Source organism: Zonotrichia leucophrys, chromosome Z, assembly GCF_028769735.1.
Source record: "Zonotrichia leucophrys gambelii isolate GWCS_2022_RI chromosome Z, RI_Zleu_2.0, whole genome shotgun sequence".
In the NCBI taxonomy this organism is placed as follows: Eukaryota; Metazoa; Chordata; class Aves; order Passeriformes; family Passerellidae; genus Zonotrichia; species Zonotrichia leucophrys.
In genome coordinates, this window is record NC_088200.1 from 13,446,951 (window position 1) to 13,471,378 (window position 24,428).

Here is a 24,428-nt window from a genome sequence, read left to right on the forward strand (position 1 = left end):
GATGAAATGCCACTACACATACACGGCCCATTGGGGGTTTCATTGTGCTGGCCTGTAGACGTGGTGGATAGATTCTTCCAAAGAAATCTCCCTGTGCTGTTGAGTGTGCAAAACACAGTGACTGCCTGTTGTGTAGAAAGACTGGAAAAGTAATTAAGCACAGTTTTAGGAAGAACAGTAATACTAAGGATTTGTCGAGATTGCCCAGAGTTCTTTTGAATAGCTTGCTAATATACCAGAATGCCATTGTGTGCCTTCTGTGGTCAGGAAATAATAACCAAAAAAAAAAAGGAAAAAAAGGAAAAGCCAGCTGCGTCCCAAGGCAAACATGTGTGGTCAGGCGTGCTTGTACCACACACATTAGCGAGGGACTGAGGCTCCCCTCACCTCCCAGCTAAAGAGCTGACACATCAGCTTCGAGTCCTAAAATTGGAACCAGCTCACTGGAGCCTGCTCCTCTCCTGCAAATCTACAGCAGAGACAGACATCAAGGTCACAGTCAAGAAGGATGCAGAAAATTAGAAAAACATAGTTGCCATTTCTGTTGTTTTTCTTTTTCATATAAAATAGTTTAAGAATGACATCAGTCAATATGGAGTGCAGATTAAAATATGATCAATTCCCACTCTTCCTGTCACACAGAAACTCAAAAATTCAGCTGACGGAGGTGTGGCACCATCAGCAACTGACTCAAAAAATCCTACTTCTGGCAACTTCAGGAATCATTTTCCACACAATATCCACCTAATCATCTAATATCCATACCCTAGCTAAATCTGACTCTCCTTTGTTCATGACTGTACCCAGAGATGGATTTTCTCCTGACAGTTACTGTGGCCTACTTACCACCCCTTCTGTTAATATTGTGAATTGGATGCTTTGCCTCCATTTCAAAAGGTTTTATTCTCATGTGCAGGACATTTTTTTTTAAATTTGGTTTGGTTGCTAAGGAGGAAGCTTTAGCAGGGTAGGCAAGGATTTAGTCATATGTGAGCCACAGGGAACATTATCCTTAGAGATTAATTTGGAAATCAAGTGACAATTGGCAGGATATGTGTTTACTTCCTATTTTTTGAAAGCTTTACAAGTACCACAGGATTTCTGCATCCTCTGAAGGAGATCTATTCTTCTGCGACATTAATAAACGACAGAGACAACAAAGAGAGTATCACACTTGTCTCAAGTGTCATAGATAAAATTAGCAATTTCACTGCAAATCAGAAAGCAAACTAGATTATTAGGAACAGCTCTACACTAATCAAAAGGGTGTCTCACAACCACCTTTCAGATATACTGAAGGCAGCTGCCTCACTATGAAGTTAATTCAATGAGCACAGCAAATGTAATTCATTTGGCATATATTGTTTGCTAATCAAAGAGCATTTCTTGGCGTCTAAACTGCGTGTGTGACAGAATGTTAAGCCTGGAAACGCATTGATAGTCCTCAAAGTTTTTAATCAAATCCAAGAAACATAATGTGCACACATGCAAGCAATTCTCCTCATTCAAGTAGTGAAGGTGAAATCTGTATTACCAAGTGTTGTTACACTGAACAGCGGTCCTAGGAAGACCTTACCAAAAATAGCTTTGCCCTCACGTATTTGTGCAGGACAGAAAGCTTCAAAACTTTTAATTTCTCCTTCTTTCTAATTACCATACCACAGAATACTTACTACCTGTTATGACAGGAAACTTTGTGAGCAAACATTATCAGTAGAAAACTCCTGGTATATCTTCACTGAATTGAGTCTTAAGAGTATGAAAATGTTTTGGGCTTTGGATTTTTTTTTAATTGAGGTTATTTTGGGCCTCACAGCTTGCATACCTGAGCTCTAGGGAACAGGCTATAGAATAACATCTCTACCCCTTCTGAAATATATTGCCTTGGAAGGCTTCTCTACTACAGTGTGAGCGTGGACCTCTACCATCACAGGCAATCACACTGAAAAGCCATTAAACCAACCATTTGGCTGAGAGGAATATTTCACTGTGTTCTTTCCCAAAGAAAGCTGCAAAACAGCAGAATGGAGTCCGGATGGGATTGCTGTATGGAGTCTGCTCACAGATTCCCTAGTCCAATGGATGCTGTGACTGGGGGAAACCATGCTCTCCCTCTAAGGCAGCCACTGCTCTTCAAATCATAAACAATTTCACTATTAAAATCAACTTCAGAGATCAAAACCTGACATGTTTCATTGTCTCTGAGGCGATCTACACTTTGCCCTATTTTCAAAACAAAGTCAATATGTAAAAGGCCACTGTGCAGGTGGAGAAACAAAACAAAATAAATTGCTACATGTTTTATTCAAAATGCAAAAGGAACATTTCTTAAATGTAATACTTAATTTAGGAAAAAAACCAAACCAAACAACAAACCCTCACATCAGAATTATTTGAAAAATTCAACCTTATTCATTTGAATTCAGAACTTTTAAAATTCAATGAGAGGGAAGAACCCCATCCAAGTATGGTTACAAAACTGCTTCCAAAGGCAAGATAACTACATTCTTAATGTAAGGCTCTACACCACCATTTCTTAAAAAGGAGAAAACAGTGTAATGTATAAGTCTATGCAGTTACTGGCAACAAAAGCACACATGTTACCCACCTGGACACAAAGATGGGATTTGGTCTGGGTATTTATTTTGAAAAGAACAAAATAATATTTTTACTGAGTGATGGTTCAAGGTGACAAACATAGCACAGCTGGACCGTATGTCTTGTTACCTTTGGTGTGGATATTTTTAAGCTACTGAAACATTAAGGCAGGGTAGGCTGAAGATAACTGTGCAAATTCTACTGTGTAAATAGTACTTCATCTTTTAACTGCTTGCCTATTTATTTTTAACAGAATCTTCATAAAATGAGGAGCACTTCTGAATATATTTGATGTTTACTTTTAGAGCAGTTAACTCAAAATACAGGCTCAGTTTCTATCAATATTATCATAAATTTGAAACTTACATATTATCATATCAAACCAATATTATCATAAATTTCTTCCTACAGTCTATTTTTGTTTTAAAATAAAAATTAAAAATGAGATGCCATACTTGGAAGACTAAATATCAGCCTTGGAGATTATTTTGAAGATCCATTTCTCTCATAAGTGCTAAAAGAATTATACAAAAAAGGAAACAACTTTTCATGTAGAAATGTGACTACACACTTGGGGATCATGTGAAAAATATCAGTTAAAATCTGGCAAAACAACATTTCCAGGTTTTTCAGCCCAATTACTTATTGGCTTTTGAAGGTAGTTATAATTTCAAGATTTGCTGTTGGGAAAGGCACACTGAGAGTTCAATGGCTCTGGATATTCAAAACTCAGTCAAACATTTTCAGCATCTATTTCAAGTCTTTGCTTTACAAACAGCTTCTAAAAAGCACATTAGAAGCCAAAGATGAAGAAAATGAGGTTTGATGGCTATTTTATTGATACAACAAGCTTTAAGAACAACCTGTTAGCTTCCTGATTGTCCTACTTCATGTTCTAAAGAACACTCAGGAAGATGTTTACCAGAGGAGAAAGTTCCCTGACAACAAGGTGTTTATCAGCAAAATCCATCAACAAAGCAGTGTTTAGTGCAGAGAAGTGCTCTTCAGACTCAGGAGAGAGGGAGACTCCCCAGCCTGATGGAGCCCCTAAAACACAGATGAAGGATATACCAACAGCTGCAAGTGCAGTCACACAAGTGCTTCTAAATCCCGTTCCACTGCCCATAAAACCTTCCAAGTCAGTGTTTTACCATGTCAGGTGAGGTTTTTACCTATTTTTTCCAGTCAAGAGCTGCTTTGGAAAACTGCCGTAAAAACAGCTCAACCTTTCCCAAATATGAGGCATGTTTTCTTTGCAGACACTGCATTTTTCATAGAAGGGGTTATGCTCCCAACAGAAGACCTTCCTGTCACAGGCACATCCCTGAAGAGAGCAAAACATTAGCAGGACACTGACCATCATTGTAATTTTTTTACACTCTGCAACCCTTCTTTATTTTCAAGGAGAAAAAAAAAATAGCTCTTGCATCTTGGCATTAAGTTTCAGTTTTCCTACCAGGTTGTCAAGAACATAGTCACATATATATGCCTTTAAGCTCAAAACTGGCTGTGATTTATCAAAGTCAGAATGGTATAAATAATGCATGTCTTGCACAGGTGGCTTTTTTTTTTGTAATAGAACAACTAATGGCCTGTCAACAAGCTATTCCATATACAGAAGCTATATGATGGTCTGCCATCTCTTTCCTGTGTGGTAAATGAAGAAAGACTTTAAGGAGTCAAATTCTCTCTAATGGTGTCCTGCTGTCTTTGATACAATGTGTGATGGTACAGAGACAGAGAAACCATGCATCTTTGTGTAATGGCAAATCCTGCAGCATCAGGCTTTGCTGATGAGCCAGGACAAGTTTTTTTTTAATCCAATATCTGAAGCCTGATGCACAAAAAAAGATTACTTAGATCATACAGATAGATTTGTCTAGATCATACAGATAAGATTTTCCAGTACAGAAATCCTAGACATGATATTCAGTGATTATGGTAAGAGACCACATTTGGAAAACAAAGCAAATAAGCAAAACCTGCATTCAGAAAAAAAGAGAAGGTTAAGCCAATAAGGCTTATTGGCAGATTTTCTTTCAAGATGCAAAAGTTTGTCCTTCAATGTTTTTCTCTTTAAATATTTTAGCATTATGCCAAGTTCTGACTGGCCCACAGTAGCATGGAAGAAATGCATCTGCTAGAGTGCCTTTAAAAGGAATTGGAAGAACAGCACTACCAACACACATTCAGCACAGTCAGCACACCTTACCAGCCACAAACTCACCTCTCTGTGATCGTTTCTCTGAGACCACTTGCAACCCCTTTCACCACCGTACTAGCCTTTGGTGTCAGCACTACTTGAGATATGAAAAAGGAGCCTTTCTTTCTTCTTTCAGTGATTGATGCCTGCAGGAACTGAATCAGCTTTTCCGTATCTGTTGTGTTTGCCCATGGAGCTGGCATCATCTGGCCTGGCCACAGGAAGGCCACCTCGACGGCCACCGGACTGTGGTAGAACACTAGCACTTGGTGCTCCTTTTCCCACAGGTACTGGAGGCTGACTTCATGGGCAAATATAGCAGGACACATTTTGTTTCCGTATGTGTCCTTGAGCATCTGGACAAGCTTTTCATGATGGCATTTCTGCATCCCGTAGAAATGATTGAAGTCCAAGAAGACCACTTCCTTTGGGTGCTCAGTGAGAAACGCGTTGATCTCCTCCAGACCTTCCTTGACTTTGGCACTGAATAAACCGTGGGCAAAGTAGAGTTCATTGTCTGGGTCTCTGGGCTTGGTGGAAATTCTGAGATCAAAATACCGTATACCTGCCCCCAGCTGGCTGGTGAAGTTCATGGTCTGTGTAGCCAGCCACTTCCTCATCAGCTTTTTAGCCACAGTCCCAAAAACTGACACAAAATTCTGGACCGTCTCTGGCTGTTCAGGCCCAACTGGAGAGGCTTCATCAATGTAGAAGCTAAAAGAGTCATGAGACCCTAAAACACAAGAGAGAAAAATTATAAAAAATATATTAAAAGCCTTTAGTGGGTTTTTCTCAATGAAAATAATTTTCTGACCTCTACCAACACCCACCAACCAACCCTCACACCCATTCCCTCAACAACAGTACATTTGTCTGGCAGCATTTGCCCCAATAATACTTTGTAGGAGCTTCAAAGAAAGTCTGTTTCACTGCTTGTCTGGATGCTCAGTCACTCTTTTCCAGCTCTTACTTAGGCCTTTAGGCTCAATGAACCCAGTGGCCTCTGAAGATCAAAGCAATTCTGGTAGCAAAGCAAAACATTAAATCCCTTGAGCCAAGGAGGAGAGTTTGGCCCTGCACACTGAATTGTGCATTGTTTAGTCTGTAGAACCAAAGGAAAAAACCAAAACAAACCAATATCCTTCCACACATACCTTTATAGCCAGATAAAACAGGAGTTGGAAAAATGTCAAGGAACATAAATATTTTATGTTCTATCTTAAATCAAGTCTCATCTGGTCATACACAAGGTTACTAAATGGTTTTCCTTCCTAAATTTACTTCTAAAATTCTTTACTTTCTTTTGCTAAATAAGTACAAGACGTAGAGAGAAGAACTGCATTGCATTCCACTGATAAAATTCAGAAACTCAGACAAAAGCCAAATTAACAATGCTCAGCATTCAGACATCAACATGAAAGCAGTTATATGGAGTTATAAGCTGACCCTAGGAGATGCTTATCATCTTTGTCAACCATTACCCTGCTGAACACCTGGTGTTTGCACCTGGCAGTTTGCACAGAAACACAGTCCAGCTGCAGGCAGAGCCACACTCCTGCCATTCCAGCCATAGATGGTTCTGGTCAGACTCGCAGCAGCAAGCAGGTCTGCTGCTCAGCCCGAGACACACTGCTTGCAAAACTCCTTCAAAGTCAGCAGGACTTGTATTCTGGAAATGGACTGCAGTACTAGGTGCTCAGAGATCCAAATCCTACATCAAAATGAGTTCACAGCACTGGTCTTGTCTGTCACCAGTGCTTTTGCAGGTGCTTTTCGAAATTGCTTTCCAAAGCACGCATGCTGTAGCAAGTAAGTATCACATTAATGAAATTCTGCCAGTCAGTCATTTCTGAGAGTGATGCTACTTTACCTGAACTGGAATAAACCCTATAAACTGAAGCAGCAGCTATAACATTTTCTTCTTTAACAACAAATGGAGTCATGACAAATCATCCTAGACTCTGGCTTGGATTTGGCTTTGTTTAATCTGAGAAATGTCTTGAAATTTTGTACACACCTACTTCTCCTGGTTGCCTCTTTGAACTGCATTTTGCTCTAAATAGCTTTTCCATTTTGATGAAGCTTTCTACTGCTAGGTGTTGAAGTGATAATGTATTTCTTGCAGTACCTGATTAGATCACACAGTATCTGGTTACACATTGATATCCTTGGGGACTAGATCTGCATACAGAATTCTAATGGTAAAACAAATTATTAGAGCAATGACCTGTGTATCAACAGTATTACAGGGAAAATCAATGAGATGCATTAAATGTTCTGCTCAGTGTAACCTGCACTAATCTAGAAATCAAAGTAAATCCAGTCTTGTTTAAAACAAGGCACAGCCACTGATATTAGGAAGGGATGGTTTTTGCAAACCCCCCCTTTGTCCATTGAAGCCCATTTTATTTTTGTAGAGTTTTATGCCAGATTAAGTACCTGTGTAAACCTGATCAACTGATTAGAGCAGTAGGCTCAAAATGGTATTAAGACTAATTAAACCATTTGTCTCTGATCTTCTGGTCTGCAGACATGGGCAACCTGAAGTTGCAGAAAACGCAGTAGCTAAAGTTGATCCCAGCACTGCCAGTGGGCACATATTGGTTTAAAAATTTTCTTAAAACTACTTTAGTCAAGAAAAGCAGCACAATTCTCACAGCAGAAAACAAGGTGAACAACATGTCAACAGGTACCTTTTAGCTACTGGTGATTCAAAACACAGAGAAGTGTATGTGTGTGTGTCTGTGTGTCTCTGTGTGTCTGTGTGTCTGTGTGTCTGTGTGTCTGTGTGTCTGTGTGTCTGTGTGTGTGTGAACATCACAGCTAGAAATACCTGAACACTGCAAGCTGGACAGGTCAGAAAAATATTTTTTCGTCATTAAAGTCTTTGTGCACATATTTGAGCCTAAAAATAGGTATTTCTATGTGGATGGTAATGAGAAAACTGCACAGTTCTCAGTGAATTTTCATGTTTTGTAACCCAAACAAGGAAGCCCTACAGCATAATACAAAAAGGAAATAAGGCTTAACTTGGTTGATGCAAAATGAAGCAGAGGTCAGCTGTTCAAAAGTATGTAAACATTCCTCCTGAACAACAAATACAGCAAATATTTTATCTTTTCATATGTATAACTATTTGGAACAGGTCAATTAAATATTAATTTTCATTGTGCACTCATCTATATTTCCTTTTGCCTTAATCATGCCTTGTTGTCTCAGATAGCTTACTTGTGTAACTCACAGAAATTCAAAATCCTTACACTTAGCAGAGTAAATTAGGGTATGATTTTTTCCACTGTCATGCCCAAAATCACTATATTCCTGGTAATGAGGGAATCCTGTAAAAACATGCTTTTGGCAGCCACGTTTCCTTCCAAATCTTTCTTTTGTGCACAGGGGCATTCCCCTCCTACATTTTCACTGGAATGTGTTTTTGCAGGTTCTCTCTACCACCAAAGTTCAGCCTCCATGAAGAGAGGACACAGGTTACACTTAGGAACACAAATGCTATGATGCCTGCAATCTTTGGAAGGTGGCAGCCCTCGCACATCATCTGTCTCTGTTATGGCAGGTCTGTACCACAGAGACTTCACAGTCTGAGACCTGGAGAAGCAAAGAGGGCAAATTACTCATCCCAAGTCATTCAGGGAGCAAAAGAAGATACTCCTCTTGTGTGCAGACATAGTTTCTCACCATGCACACTGTTTTCCCACTATTTCAACAACCCAGCATATCCAAGAAGTCAAGGATAAAGGCTCATGGATCAGCATGATGGGGATAGCAAACGAGGGGTTAATGTGGAGTGCCCATACTATAGACTGCCCAGTCAAGAAAAGAAAGTGGATGAAGCCTTTAAACAACTGGAAGAAGCTTCATAATTACATGTTTTCATGGGGGAATTTTGAGACATTTGCTGGCAGAGCAGAACAGCAGAGTGAAGGACATTCAGAGAGCACCAGAAACTTATTTTTTCTGCAGATACTCCTTTTAGTAGTGAAGTTGCACTGCTGGATGTTGTATGAATTAAGGAAGAAATTGATAGGGACATAAAGGCTGATGACAGCCTTAGACTGAGTGACTACAAGGAGAAATAAGAATTTGAAATACTCAGGAAAGCAATGAAGGCAAAAAGCAGAACAAAGATCCTGGATTTCAGAGCAACTGTCTTGGCTTGTTCAGGAAATTGGTAAGTGGTAGCCTGGAAGAACTCAATTACCTTAAATGCCAAGGGACTCAGCAGAAAGGGCTGAACTTGGAAAGCAACTTCTCTAAAGCATATGAATAGAGTGTGAAGAAACAAGGACGTAATGCAGGAGGCAAGTTTGTCTGGAGGAGTAACTTCTGAGTGGCATCAAACTTAAGAAGCCACTACAGAAGGTTTTAGCAAGGACAGATTGCCAGGGAGGAACAGAGGACAAAGGCACAGGGGGAGTTAGGAAGGGCTCAGCTGGGAAGGGAAACCTGCAAGGAATGGGAAAGGCAACAGACAGCTTCTGCTGATATATCAACAACAAAAAAAAGCACAGAGAAAAAGGGTCCACTACAGAACAGGGCAGGAGACCTGAAGGATGGAATGCCATCCAGAGGGATCTGGACAGGTTTGAGAAGTAACCCATGAGAATACAATGAGGTTTAACAAGGCCAAGTGCTGGTGCTGCACCTGGGTAGGAACAACCTCACTATCAGCACTATCAGGCTGGGCAGGAGCAGTCCCAGAGCAGCCATGCCCAGAAGGGCTTGGGGGTGCTGTGGGTGAGAGGCTGCTCATGGCCCAGCCATGGCACTCCCAGCCCAGAGAGCCAAACGTGTCCTGGGCTGCACCCAGAGCCCCGTGGGCAGCAGGGCAGGGAGGGGATTCTGCCCCTCTGCTCTGCTCTGCTGAGACCCACCTGGAGCACTGCATGCAGAGCTGGGCTCCCAGCACAGCAGGGACAGGGACCTGCTGGGGTGAGTCCAGAGCAGCGCCTTTGACCATAAAGATGATAAAAGGGCTTCTTCTCTGAGGACAGGTTGAGAAAGCTGGGGTTGTAAAGCTTGGGAAACAGGAAGCTGCTGAATAGCAGCTTTCCAGTACCTAAAGGGGTCTTATTTAGAAGAGAGAGAGCAAGTTTTCAAATGGACAGCCACAGGACTAGGAAGAACAGTTTTAAATTAAAGAGGAGAAATTCACATTAGATGTCAGGAAGAGGGCAGTGTTACTCAGAGGGCAGTGAGGCACTGCATCAGGTTGCCCAAGGAAGTTGTGGATACCCCATCCCTGGAAGTATTCAAGGCTAAGTGCTGGATAGCATTTGTAATCTGGTCTAGTGAAACATGTACCTGACCTCAGCAAAGGGGCTGGAAAAAATGACCTTTAAGATTCTTTCCAAGTCAAACCATTCCATTATGCCATAAGAAATTACCAAGAGACACCTAAAGTGTCTATACCAGCCATGACTCAAAGAACAGAAGTGGTCTGTTTCAACCACTGACACACTAAATTTTCATAAACTGGATATTAAAGAATAAATTGTGCAGTATCACTTAGATTGCTAGAAATCCCCTGCTAGTATTTTTACTAGGGAGAACTGTCTACTGTTTTCTTTCCTGGATTCCTGCAATAGGGCAATTGGGAATATTTAACTCACTACCACTCACTATGGACATATTTATGGTTTCCCTGGAGGGCTAACCCCCCCATTTAAAAAGTAATTGGGCTTCGTGCTGAAAGAAGTCCCTAAGGGAGAATACATGTTAGTTCAGAATAGTTTCTTCAGTCTCTTGGAGATTTACATAGAGGCATGACAAATTTATTTTTGGTGGCTAAGCTTAAATATATCATTCACAAAGCCAACAAGTATACGTGAACTTTGCCATGCCTTTCCTTGCTTCCCTGTCATCTCTGGCCATCCCTTGGCAAATACAGCCTTGTAAACAGCACCTAGAATTGAACAGCACCTAGAATTGATTGAGCAATATCCTTCCAACAGCAGCTATCACACCCTGATGATCCACAAGTACCAGAAAAAAACCCCACAAACAAATAGAAGAAACAATTCACAGGTTTTAGCATGTTTTGGTCTTCCTCTTCTTCCATGGATCTCTTGTCTCTATGCTAGGAGTTATCCAATAGCTTTTGGAAGTGGAATTTTTACTAGTACTTTGAGTGTCACTAAAAGCTTTACCTGTGGTCTTTCTGTATTTAGGAGATGTCATCCCTTTGTGACTATTGCTGAAATGTCACATGCAGTGCCACATAATTCCTTTAAAGACATCCTTATCAAAGAGGGCTCTACAGTGACTGACAGCAGGTAATATATTTCTTGGATGGTGTAGAGAATAGCTAGAACAAAGCCCATGACCTCTGGTACACAGGAGTTCAATGGAAATGTTCTTGCAATCTCATTTGGTCTGTTCTCCCTGTCTTTTTTGACCTTAAAAATCAATCAGCCAAGGGAGAAGCCCTATGAATTGTCAGCTAGTTGCACTGCCACTTCAAGGAACAGCAAAGCCTAGTCATGAACCCTACAGTTAATGCACCTCAGTACTGTGTTCTGCCTTCTTTTTGAGATGGCTGAGTGCTGCTCTCTTCATCAAAGCCACAGCACATCTCAGGAAGTCAAAAGCTGCTGCCAAGAGCAATCCAGTCCCCTTTAGCTTGCAAACTGCTTGGGTGATATCAGCTTTGTTTGATAAAAACACTAAACAGGCAAACAAAACCAAAACTGGAAGAAACAGAGAGATTATAAATTGCCCAGTGTCCAAGTGTCCACACAGGTAACTGCCTCACTTTCCAGCTGTTCTTCCAGTGTTCATCACCAGCAGTGTGTCCCTGACACCAATTGAAGGTCACAGCTTAGTCACATATTCACACTCAAGAATCCACATTCTAAAGGCGTGGGAAGAAAGGTAGACATTACCTCTGATAAAGCAAAAATCCAGATACTGAACAAGTCCCAAGAACAGGAATACTTGCATGACATTAAAAATTGCCATACATGTACATGTATACAGCATATATAAATAAATATGCTCCTGTCCTCCAAGAAATTGCACTCTTCTGGTACTTGTATCCCATTCTGCCTTGAAAACATTGGTTACAATGTGTGAAACAGTGAGGAAAGGAAATGTTTGCTTCCTTCTTGCCCCATAACTTCCCAGAAGTGACAGCTCCCTCTGCCTCCCCCCGCATATTCTCTCCACCACCAGGTGAGTTCTGGACCAGCCACTGGAATTGCATATAAAGGTAACTTGGACCCTGGTCCTGTGCATGGGAATACATCACTGGGAATCTGGACTGTGCTGCTTTATTGAGACTGTCCTGCAGACAAAAGGGACAATCTGAGAAACCAGGCAGGAGCGCAGGCACCACCATGCAACCATTTTAATGTGGTTTGCTTACATGGGTGAGCTGAACTACTTTGTATTGTATTTTGCAACCTCTGCCTGGGTTTCTAATGCTATTTCTGCCATGCGTGGAACTCAGCATTACCCAGCCAAAGCCCCTCAGCTGGAGCCCCTCAGTCCATATCAAATGTCCAAGCACAACTTTAACAGACTCGCCAGCTACTGGACCGATCTAGGACACAGCCTAGAACTGCATTTACAAAACATTCAAAACCCAGCACAAAGCATCTGCTTCTTGTTCAGTGTAACAGAGAGTTTATTTTCAGGGATTCAAAGAACAGCTCAGTTTGGAAGAAAACTCTGGAGGTCATCTGGTCCAATCCTCCCTCTTCCTGAGTGAAATAAAGAAAAATATGCAGACCTGACAACAGATCATTGAAGACTTCTCAAAAACACCTTGCCAAAGCAGCTCCTTAGCCAGGAAGAAAGAAGAGCTGGTAGGCCATCAGTCCAGAAATGGCATTCCATTTCTAATGACCAACTTTCATACCTGGAATGACTTTGTTTGTCCTCCCTATAAAAAAAGAAAATTTTCATGCAACAAGAGAGGATTTTAAACAATTACTTGCTCTTCTTCCTCTTACATGTCCTTATCACCTGTGAAATACTCTTGAGAACCATTTTGGTTTGTACTTTTGAACATGGCTATAATTGCTTCCACGGGGAGAATACTGCTGTTGATATTGCCAGTACCCCATGACCATGATGAACTGCTCCTCACTCAGGCCAAGGTTGTTACTTACCATTTGAAGCTGTTAAGAAACAGCTTATGAAATAAGGCAGTGCCTGCACTGGGAAGTGTTTCTGGTCACTGGACTGAGCCAAGATCAGTGCCTTGCCTAAGCCCTGCTTCTTTCCTATAAAGAACTCACTTCTCAAAAAGAAAACAGGTTGGGAGGTGGGGAGGGATCTGCTTGGTATTAAGGCCCTAGGTAGCTAGTAATTATCACAGTATGACAGACAAGCTTGGCTACAAATCTGATTAGATTACTCATTATTCAATTCATACTAATGTTTGGTGTATAGAAAAGTACCCACATGCAATTTCTCAAAACTTCCCTCCTGCCAACACAAAGACCAGCTCCCATTCCTTTTAGAACACTGTATCAGTCAACTCCACTTTTCATATTCTCAATACTGTGTTGAAAAGTAGAGAAACAAAAAAACCCCAAGCTGTAATTATATTTCTAGCTCTCCAAACTGTGTGAGCACATTCACAATCACAGCCACCACAAGCTTAGTTTTGCTAAAGAAACTGCTCTTTAACAGAAGTTTAGCACATGCTGCCTTCCTGAGAGTTTTCCCTCTTACTTACTAACTTCTTTACTGTCCTGTAATTGTTTTTGTAGGGTGAGATGAAGTAACTTTTCCTGAGACACTGCCAAGTGCAGATAGCCTCCCACTTCTTCCCAGGCAAACCACCTCCTGACAGATTTCCTTGGAGGTTTCATGCAGCCAGCACTCAGAAGGCAGCATGGTGCAGCAGCACATGGACAGCAGGGACTTTCTAAGAGTCCCAGATGGTGTATTCTAAAAGCTCATCTTTAAGTGAATAACTAGTTAATCAAATGCAGATCTAAACAAGGCAGATATTACACAGGCAAATGTAAGATTAACACAGCTGAGAATCAGAAAAAGGGCAGCAAGGCCAGGACACAGCACAGAGTGGAGAAGGCTCCTTCTCCTTTTTGCCCAGCGCAGCAGAGCCCTCGCCCAGGGCTGCAGGAGCAGCAGGGCAGGAGTGGGGCAGCAGGGCAGTGTTGCAATTTCCCGTTTTAAACCTCCCACTCCCTTCCCAGGTGTGGCAATGCCTCTCTTCCCCTTCCCCCTCTCCCCGGGCTGGGTTGTCAGTCAGTCTTAAACATTCCAGCAAGGCCATCGTGGGGTCGGTCGAGTTCACAGGATGCCCTTCGGGCCTGGGGGTCATTGGCCTGTCTGTGTGTCCCTCGTCCCCTGAGACCCTCCTCCTCCCACCTGGTTGGTGCCTCACCTGTCCCATCCCCTCCCCCTGTCCCTGGGTTTAAATTGAGCCAGAACCATGTGCTCGGCATTCTATTGGAGCTGATACTAAGATTCAGACATCTGTGACCATGGAATAAAACTCTGGATATTAACCCTCCGGCAGAATCCGTCTCCTTTTCCTCTTCACCCTAGCCTGAAGCCTTTCCACCCGAAGTAAACTGAGTTTCTACAAGCCTGGACTTGTTTCAGCACCCAGCTGCAACATCCAGCCAGCCAAAAGAGTTTCTGAGGTGAAATACCACAGTCGCCGCCCTTGGCCCAGCAGCAAGGGTCAGACGAGCCCAGGCACAATCTACCTGGAAATATTGGGATCCTATTCCAAAACAGCAGGGAGTGGGGCAGCAGGGCAGCTCAGGGCAGCAGCGCTGCTCTCCAATGCCCAGAGCACTCCCCACTGCTCATCCAGAGCGAGTCTGGCCACCAGAACTCCTGCCAGCACTCAAAGACAAACAGAAGTGTGGGGAACATTTTTGCATTATAGATGTAGAAGTGGAAAGGATCATGCTGAGGGCTGAGAGATTCAGCTGGTGTGTCTTCTCCACTGGTTTTTTTTTCCCAAATAAACATCTCATCTGTACACAGAAGAAAAGGTGAAGAAGGAAGGCAGTGATACTACTTGTGCATATACCACATTAAAAAAACACCCTGTTGAACATTTGGGCACTGCATTGAAAATTTTAAAAAGTGCAAAAGGCTTTAAACTTTAAAAACCTGCCCACAACAAGCCACTAAAAAAGTTATTTTTATTTGTTCAGTCAAGCGAAACTACAAACATGATTTCACAGTGTTTTGTGAGCAGACACAAAGCACAAATTCTGTAATAGAAGAAGGTTCCCTTCACCTATCAGGCTAAAACACAGCAGAATTCATGGAAATACTTCAACCCAAACTTAAAAAAATTAGTAAATCAGGTCCTCATTTTTGGCAGAGCAAGAGTGAAAAAATTAATCTAAGTTTCTAAAAATAATCTTTACATTAGAATTGACCAAGCATTTAAAACATATGGTTTAAGGTCACCAGAATTTATAACTTCAGCAGCAGACTGGACAATGGACACACCACCACAGCTTGCATGGGGCAGGTCAAGTGCTGTAGTATGCAGAGTGGCATGGTCTTCTTGTTTATTTGTTTCCATATATGGAGATTGTATAGAATATTCTAGATCACATAAATTAGCATCGCATATAACCTTGTATTTTATGCCCAACTATAATTTGAAGACAAATTAACTACGTAATCACTGGGAAATCAAATTCATTGGGGCAGAGCTGTAGCTGCTATCTATTACCCAAACCCCACAAATGAAAATTCTTTTAAGTCTTTGCTTTTCTGTGAACTGCGCAAAGAAATCTAGTATTACGTGTTTTCTTTTCACTCTGCAAGCTCACTGCTGTGTGTTCAGATGTATCATTGATCTCTATCAGATCTCACATTTTAGTTAAAGACTAGTCTCAGAAGTACCGTAATAGCTATTTTTCATCTTAATTTAGGGACCAGCAGACAGGAATGTGAAGGAAGGAAGGAAAGAAAAAGGGAGGAAAAAATAACAAGAGGTATATCTGATTCTAAGCATAAAATTAATGTGCCAGGAATAGTTTGGGGCGTATTTTGTTCCAGCACCAGCTCAGTCTGTCTGAGTATGTCATCAGCATCCTAGTCATATCTCCTGGGGCAATCAGAAGCACTAGAATTGTGAGCCAATAGCTTTGGAACTAGTGAGAGGCTGTGATGATCCCAGGCAGCTTCGCTGAGCCTGCAAAATGGCATCTGCCAACAGTGAGCACCTTCTGACCACAATTCTGGCTCATGATCCAAATACATTGGCAGAAAAGGCTTGAAGGACAGCATGCACCTGAGAAAGCTCCTAAAAGAGAGAATACTCATATTTCTATCTCTCCATGCACATGAAGAGCTCAATGTTCACACTCTAAAATAGCATCAAATCAGACAACTTCTGCTTCTTGAGCTTTTATTTTATTTACTTTCATGAAAAACATTCTTTAGTACCTTGAAACATGAGAAATTTCCCTTAAAATAACTGCCTCTGATTGCACTGATATATGTATTGCCACCTATTGTATCTTTTTGGCAATGTAGAAGCTTTGGATACTTGATTTTGCCTTTCCCTCACCTCTTGCATATGCCCTCTTCTTTGATTTTTAAATCTATGAAATACACAGTGCAGCCTTTTCCTAACTCACAATAGCATTGACACATCTACTAGCCTCAGTATAGTTCTTATTTCATTAAGCTCTTCTTTCTATTTAAAAATCAGTAACAGTAATGTAAAAAACCCAACAAAATGAAAAAGGTGCAGCATTTTCTACTCAATCTAAGCATCCCTTCTAAACAGTTCTAGTGATCTTGTAGGTGACAGAAACTACTTGCACAGCATATATGGTTTCTGCATATCTTTACCCATAATTTTAGCCAAGAAAATGGCAAGAGCTGTGTCTGGACAAAATGAAACCGCATTGCAAAGCCAGTGGAAAGAATGATCACTTCAATCAGGCTGTCTGTTTATTTTAAGATCCCTACAAGACAAGCATTGTGATCTGAGATGGATCACCACAAGAAATTTAAAAGGTAAGATTTTTTAATTTTACAAATATCAAACTGTGCTGCAAGAACCTCTGCAATGCAGAGAAAAAAGACTCTTCCTGCACTGAATTGAGTGCACTGGCTGTCAGTCTACCAGAACTCTAGAATGGGACAGCCTAAAGACAATATGGATAAAGTTTTCTATTACCACACAAGAAATCCAGACTAGCTTTCTTTGCTTTTTCTCAGTCACCGAGTTTGAAAAACTGAGGCAAATCTGAGCAGCTCACCTGATGCTTAGGGAGAAAAGCTGCAAAATATATACCTTGTGATAGAAGAAATATTTTACCTTTTTCTGATTCAGTTTGCAAAGGCTTTACGAAGAAACACTCTTAAAGCATCATTTCAAAAACTTGTACATAAAGACTTAGCTGACTGACCACATCATGCCTGAGAGACAGCAAAAGGATGTAAAATACTGCAAAGTAAGAAGAGTTAAATGGAAGCTTGTCAGGTGTTTTATATTTTGACCACTGCCCTTGTTACGCATCCTTCCTTATCATTTGGTTGCCTCAAATGTTCACATTAGACATTGCTCTACTTTTGTGCACTGCTTGGCAGATTTGAGGAAGAGCCATAAACAAAGTTACTCCCTAAGCCAATCTGTAGAATGCAAGACTCATCCTCTGAGACCAGGTGCTCTAAAAGAAGTTTCTCATCCAAAGTCCCCTCAACTATAAGCAAAGACATTGTAATGTTCAACATCATGTACCCTAGAGCAAAACACTGAAGCAATTTCCCTAGGACCCTGAGATACAGATAGAAAACACTATGTCCTTTCTGCCAAAGGAAAACACTAAATCCTTTCTGCCAAACTCTAGAAAAACATCCTTAAGCACTTGAAGCCCAAACTTTAGGAATTTACCAGCTACACATGCTCTAATGGACCATCCCTCCAGCCCAGGGGTCCCCACACAGTCAGGAACTGTAACTCAGGAGACTGGGCAAAGGAATGGGCAAGTGGAGCAGTGGGCAAGTGGAGCAGTCTCACCACAAGGAAGCACATGGGCTCATTCAGCTGGCCATAAATATAACCTCTCTGCCAAGTTACCACATCGTGGTGTCACCGGCCTTCTCAAGCCCAGAGGTCTGCAAATAACAGCACAGCCTCTGCTTTGTAACACACACCGCTGCTTGTCTGCCTCAGAAAGTAACTACAGAGAAAAAAACCTTTCTAGGAGGCCTCACCGTCTCCTCCACGTAATCAGTATTTGTCTTTTACATCCAACTGCATAACAAGGAAAACAGCCTCATGAAAAAGTTTTTGTACATGAGCTGTCAAGTAGTGGCTTTCCTAACTTGCCAGCTGCAAGGCCTCACGAGCCATCAGGCAGGGACACATTCTGAGCTCGCTGGCACCCAGAGCCCACGGCAGGCGTCAGAGCACACCCTCCTCAGACAGTGATGCCCTCACACCTTTCAGTCCTGTCCCACATCGTGCTTTGCTGCTCAGATTCTCACAGAGGTTCTCCAGTCATGTTTAGTCATTGTAGACTATCCTTTCTAGGAGCACGTGTGGAAACCAACTACAACACCTGTAAAACAGAGGATCATGCCAGAAAACAGCTTCCTTTGGTGTGGTGGTACCAAAACTGGAAGACAATGAGCCAAGAGGCTTTATAAAGGAAAGCTGCAGAGACATGTACCTATTTGGGAAAGAAGGACCCCAAGAACACCTTTCCACAAAACTATTTATTTGGTCCTTGCTAAATGGAAATATAAGCAAAGGTGAGCTGGTTTTTTAGCCATGACAATATATAAAAAAGAACAGAAAACACAAGAAAACACCAGAGGTATCAATCTCAATCAACAGATAGGAAATGGGACACACCTGCATGCTATGTTAGCCTGTAGATGAAATAAAAAACAAACAAACAATCAAAACAAACTACTACACTATTATACACTAAAGAATTAAAAGTGCCACTCTTGGAAGAGTCATAGCTAGGATTGCAAAATGTATCTATCTGTCTCGTCCCTGGTCTATATCTCTGCCAGCCCAGTAACATAAAACTGCTTTTAATTTCATTTTGCAAACAGAATGAAGACAAGTAAAGACACATAGAATAGAGAGAACTTGAACTGTCAATACCTGTCTTCTACACATCTCTTCTAAGATCACTGAGGAGGCAATTTAAAGGTCTGCATGATCAATGAACCTAGACTCCTGTCAAACACCTTGTAACGCCTAGCAATCCAATTTCAATCAGTTCTTCTTGCATTATTTGCTGCTAACATTATCCCTGCTCGATTCAACACAGCAATCAAATAAGCCACTACACAATACAGAGGGCTACAAGAAATGAATGAAACCAGTTATAAAACAGTATTGATGTTATTTCATTTCCTAAGTTTCCAGCCTACAGTCCACACCAGATCCCCAGTTGGCATTTATCAGTATAGCCCTAATGACCCATTAGGCCAATTTAGACTGCTGCAGATCTGGCTGTTAGTGTTAGACTTTAGCATTAAGAAGTCAAGGAAAAAGCACAGGTGGTACTATTGATTAACCAAAAAAAACAGACAGATGATCTGTCCTTTTTCCAGACTCAGGATACAACTAATTTACACTGGATATGCTTGTGTCTTCAAAAGCAATTATTAGTTTAGCTGTTTCATACTAACACTAAGTAAAATATCATCATTTCATAGTATCTTCCTAACATGTAATTGCATACTTTTGTCATCCTCTAACTAATTTAATCTGTTTTCAAGGATTCAAAAACTAACTTCAATTCAGTAAAATTTAAAATTAGTAAACACATTGTAAGGACACTTGAAAACTGAAAATGGAATGTTTTCAGTCTTGCATATGCTCAAAAAAAGAAGCCATGTCTCCTCTGAACATAATGGCAATGACTGCAGTCCACCCAGACTGACATTGTTTTGGCTTCAGTGTGACACACAGCTTAGAAGTCAAAATATTGTTATCTGCAGTAATTCCACAGCTGGTGATACTGGTAAAGCTGAGGGTATTAGTAAAGCTGACATTTACAGTGTGGTGATGATGCCAGCACATATTCTTCCATGCTTCCTTTAAATTCTCAAACAACCTATGTGTCATCCTTTACTCCTGGATAGAGATTGCCTTTATTCCTTGGTCAGGAATATCACAGAATATACATCCTTGACGTCCTCTTTCTCTCCACTTTTTAGCTCTATGTCATCCTGAATATCTTCAAAGTACTTACAAGGACTTGTTAATTTCTGACCCAGTTGCATGAGAATGTGAGCGGCCTGCATGGAAGGAGACCCTTTTCCTTTTCCTTAAATCACTAAGCAATTCTTCAATAAAATTACACTGGCAAAGAGCATCTCTGTTCACAGTTGCACCTCATAGCCAAACACAATGGCACCTGTTTCACAATGTGAATGTGATACAGGTGCCATTGTGCTGTTTTTCAAGGAGACTGTCAAAGCTGCACCATGATCCATGGCTTTTTTTTTTTTATCTCTCTACATTTTCTCCAGTTACATCTCTCTATCTTTCCTCCAGACATATACATTAATTCAGCAATTTGAAAAATTTTCAGTAACTGAGATATTTTGAAAAATAAAGTCCTGTTTACTGTTTTTGTAAAAAAACAATACAGCAAGCACCTTGCAGTTACCTTAAAGAGGACCAACTGGCAAGAGACCCAGATCTTACATGTAACTGTGTAAAAAGCTTTTGAACAACTTTAAGCACTCTCTTGGATATAGAACGACCCTCCTGCTGGGACATCACTGAAGCTGTGAGGCATGTGAAACCAAAGTTCCCAGGACCTTTCATTCCTCCAACCCACAGCTGTGATCCAGAGGGAGGTGTGAAAGACAAATTCAGGATATAGCTTTGGTGGAAATCTCTTAATCGCTTAATAGTCATTTCTGCAATACTGAGCTAAAAATACACTCTCCCTCATTACAGTAATGTCCTAGTAAGAAGTGCCACATAGGAACTGGGTATTGCTGGATTTTCAGCTGGGGCAGTGTTTGTGCACACAGACCGTCAATGTCTCCGCAACACTCTCGCTATGCCAATCACGGACCACAGGAACATCCGCGTGTCCCACAGGAGAGCAGCTGCACGGCCGCCCTTGAGCCTGCAAACCTGCACGCCAGGGCAGCCAGGAGCCCTCAGCACTGCTGCCAGCTCATCCAGCCACAACAGCCACCACGGCAGCTGCAGAGCCTGTCCTCTGCCCTTACGGGCATGTGGTGCTCCAGATGGTGCTGCAAGGACATTGCCCACCCCTCCGGCCTGGAAGCGTCATGAGCCATCAGACAGATCCCACATTCAACAGAGAAGGCCTTTCTTTTCGCCAAAGCTCAGTTTTGTCCTGGGCTCACGACAGTAAACCTCGTGTACGGTTAAAATGTTTCGTGTTTTAAAAAGGACGTATAAAAATAATTGCACAGCAAATTGTTTAACACCTATGAAAGCACCTAGTCTGTAAATCTTCTGCTATTAACAATATCACTGACATATAAACAAAAAATGCATGCCTCTTATCAGAGTGCATGTTTTTAGATCTAAATATATTCATCAAAATTAAAATTTGTAGGAAGCTCTACAATCTTTCCTACAACTGGCAACCAGCCATTTTCTACATTAGGTTACTGCCATACTTTAATTAGCTCTAATTCACAAATTATAATCACTGTCTAGAAAAACTGTTACCTTATTCTTACAGAATGCACTAGTGCAAAAAAAGGTTTCTTTTCCCACCACGAATTATGACATACCTGTCTTCCACTTAAGTACTCTGGTTTTCTGAAAATTATGTACAAACTACTAGCTAAAAGCACGAAAATCTCTGTTCATTGGAAACAATTGGCAAAAAGGAAAAAAAAAATCACTCCTTTGCTACAGGGACTAGTACCTTTTTCAAATACATTTCAGGAGGACACAGAAACTAATCATCAGTTCTTTACAAAAAACCCCTTGGGTGTATCATTCTTTCTGTTCCCAAGGACCTTTGAGACCCTGACTTGTGGGATTCTGTCTATTGCTGTGAGTCAATGACATCTAGGTTCTTCCAAATGTGACAGTTTTAAGCCTACTGGTGTATAACTAAATATGCAGCAACACTCCTATTGAGGAAACACAATTTTAAAATTGAAATTAAAGATTTCAGCCCTTTATAATAGAGATATAGCTGTTGGTGTTACTGAAGTTCAGGTCTCATACGGTTCTTCAACATTCAGAGTTGATTTCCAAGCATTATTCCAGGCAGTTTTATTTGAGCTCAGTTTTCAAGTGCAGAGCTTTATTCATTTGCTGGATCTGCTAGGTGAAATGTAATCTTCCTGAAGCACTAATAACAAAAACCAAACATGGTGCAGATAAGTGCAAGCCAAAGGAATAATCAGCACAAAATCTTGAGAAGAAAGGCTTTCAGATTGCAAATTCTATTGTCTGGGAAGAGACTGGCAATACAATGCCTTCTATATTTGTTGAAGTGCACTTGAAGCACAGGAACTTCTTGCTCCATGAGCTTAGCTACCCAGGAAAGCAGAAGACACATTCCACCTTTTGCCTTATTTCATCTTCCCTACCCATCTTTGACAAGGTACAAATATACATTAAACACTAATTGTTTCTTTTCACAAGTCAGCATCCTTTGAAGAACTCCAGAAACAAGACAGTTCAATTATTTGCATACAAAGAGCCAGATTTCATGGCACTGACTGATTTTCACCAGACAAGAAGAAGAGAGGCACAAAAGGGCACTATGCTCTGGACAGTTAATGACATATTCAAGGATGAGAAGCCAAGTGTGAATGTAAATGCTAGACATACACGTTTGTGTATGATGCCACACACAACAGCACATGAGGAGGGATAGCAGGCAATCTGTGCTGAAACCCACCCCTGCTGCATGCTCCTTTCAGTGGCTGCACACAGGCACATCACCCAAAAGGCTCCCCCATCCTGTGCAGCAAGAGCAGCTGCAATGGAAGCAGAATCTGGCCCTCAGTGTAGGAGGAAAAGGAACAGTGAGCAGAACAGCAGTTCCCACCCTCGTGACACCATTTAACAGTTTTGCTGGTATGTGACCTTTTGTTTGCCATCAAATAATCTCCCTAGCATTCAGATCATATGTTTGTCTATTCATCAAATCCCCCGAACATTCAAACCACACACACAAAGGCTGTTTGGATCCTTCTTGCCTCTATTGTGGCAGCTCAATAACTAAGACAGGGAGCTCCCAGCTGGGTATCAGCAGTAGAGAAATACAGCACAGCCAGAGGGGAAAGACATGTCAGCAGAGCACACTTAAATAGGGAGAAAATTAGAGTCTGGAAACCCACCAAAAAGTCATCCCTTTTCTTCTGAGTGTCATAAAAAAGATGCTCAAAATAATTACTACACTAGCAGTGTTTAAATGTTAATTTGTACAGTACTCTGTGGAGCATACAGTTCTGATTGACATTTTGGCTAGAAAAGGAACCTTACTTAGGAATCTCTGCTGAATTAAAGCATTAATAGAGGCAGTTTGATAAAAACTATGTCACCCTGTTTGAAACTAAGCCAAAGGAAAGATATGCTTTTATGACTTTGCCCCTGCAATTGTAGTGATATTTAGACCTAGAGACTTTTAGGATGGATTTGAATCCTCACCATTAAGAATCAGGGACTCAGAAATCACTACAAAATTACAGCACTAAAACTGCCCTCAGCTGAAGAAGTTCTGTGTGCAGAAGCAGCAATTTATTGGGTATTTAATTTCATCACACAGTAGCACATTCACTTAGCTGACCCATGCTTATCACATCAACTATTTCATCAAACTGCAAACACTTAAAAATGAAGCTTCTTGTCTAACCTGATATGGGTTATCTAAATTCCTTCTGAGGTGAAAGAGAATGACCTCTGGTGCCTATTTACCTTGTTCACATATCTGTGACTAATGTAAGTTAGGACACTTCATTAGTGAAAGAGATTCTTTTTCTCCCTCTTCAAATGAGGAAAAACCAGCTCACTTCAGTCAGCTAAAATTAGGTGAGATGTATCCCAGCATATATATCTCTGCTACTAATTAATGAGTCTTTAAGGAGAGGGAAATATTATCCCTTTGTTACTAATGGGCAAATTATGGCCTGAGAGGCTGTAAATTATACTTTCAAAGAATTTAAAGTCCATCTACACTGAATGTGGAAGTTTAAAGTCTAAAAGTGTAACCCTGAAAACCCCTCTGTGGCAGGTAATGAATAGAAAGTCTTACCTCTTTTCTGTCTCATTGAGGTCCAATTATAGCAGTTACAACTGTACAGGGCAGCTTGAAGAAGTGCTCAACAAGAAGCTTGTCTGTTTTGCTGTGGGTAGGAGCTGGAGAAACTTCCACAGAGACATAACACAGGGATGCTTTTGTTATTGCTGGGCAGGGCTTATGCAGAGCCAAGGGCTTTTCTGCTTTTCTGTTTTTCATAGTGCCATGCCAGCAAGGACCCAGCATGGGAGGCTGGGGGCAGACACAGGCGGGACACATGATCCCAGCTGACCAAAGGGATGTTCCAGACCATATGACATCATGCTTAGGATATGAGGTAGGGGGAAAGACAAAGAAAGTGGGAGAGATATCTGGAGTGATGGCATTTGTCTTACAAAGTAAACATCCCATGTGATAGAGCCCTG

General features: G+C 41.2%; 1 protein-coding gene across 1 annotated transcript in view; it reads right to left on the reverse strand.

Annotated features, from left to right (window-relative positions):
- The window catches only part of PLCXD3 (phosphatidylinositol specific phospholipase C X domain containing 3), a 79,561-nt gene that overhangs the window by 26,943 nt on the left and 28,190 nt on the right, over positions 1–24,428 (reverse strand). Inside the window, exon 2 of the mRNA XM_064735469.1 lies at positions 4,826–5,534. Coding sequence (XP_064591539.1) covers positions 4,826–5,534 — 709 coding nt within the window. The remainder of the gene's footprint in view (positions 1–4,825; positions 5,535–24,428) is intronic.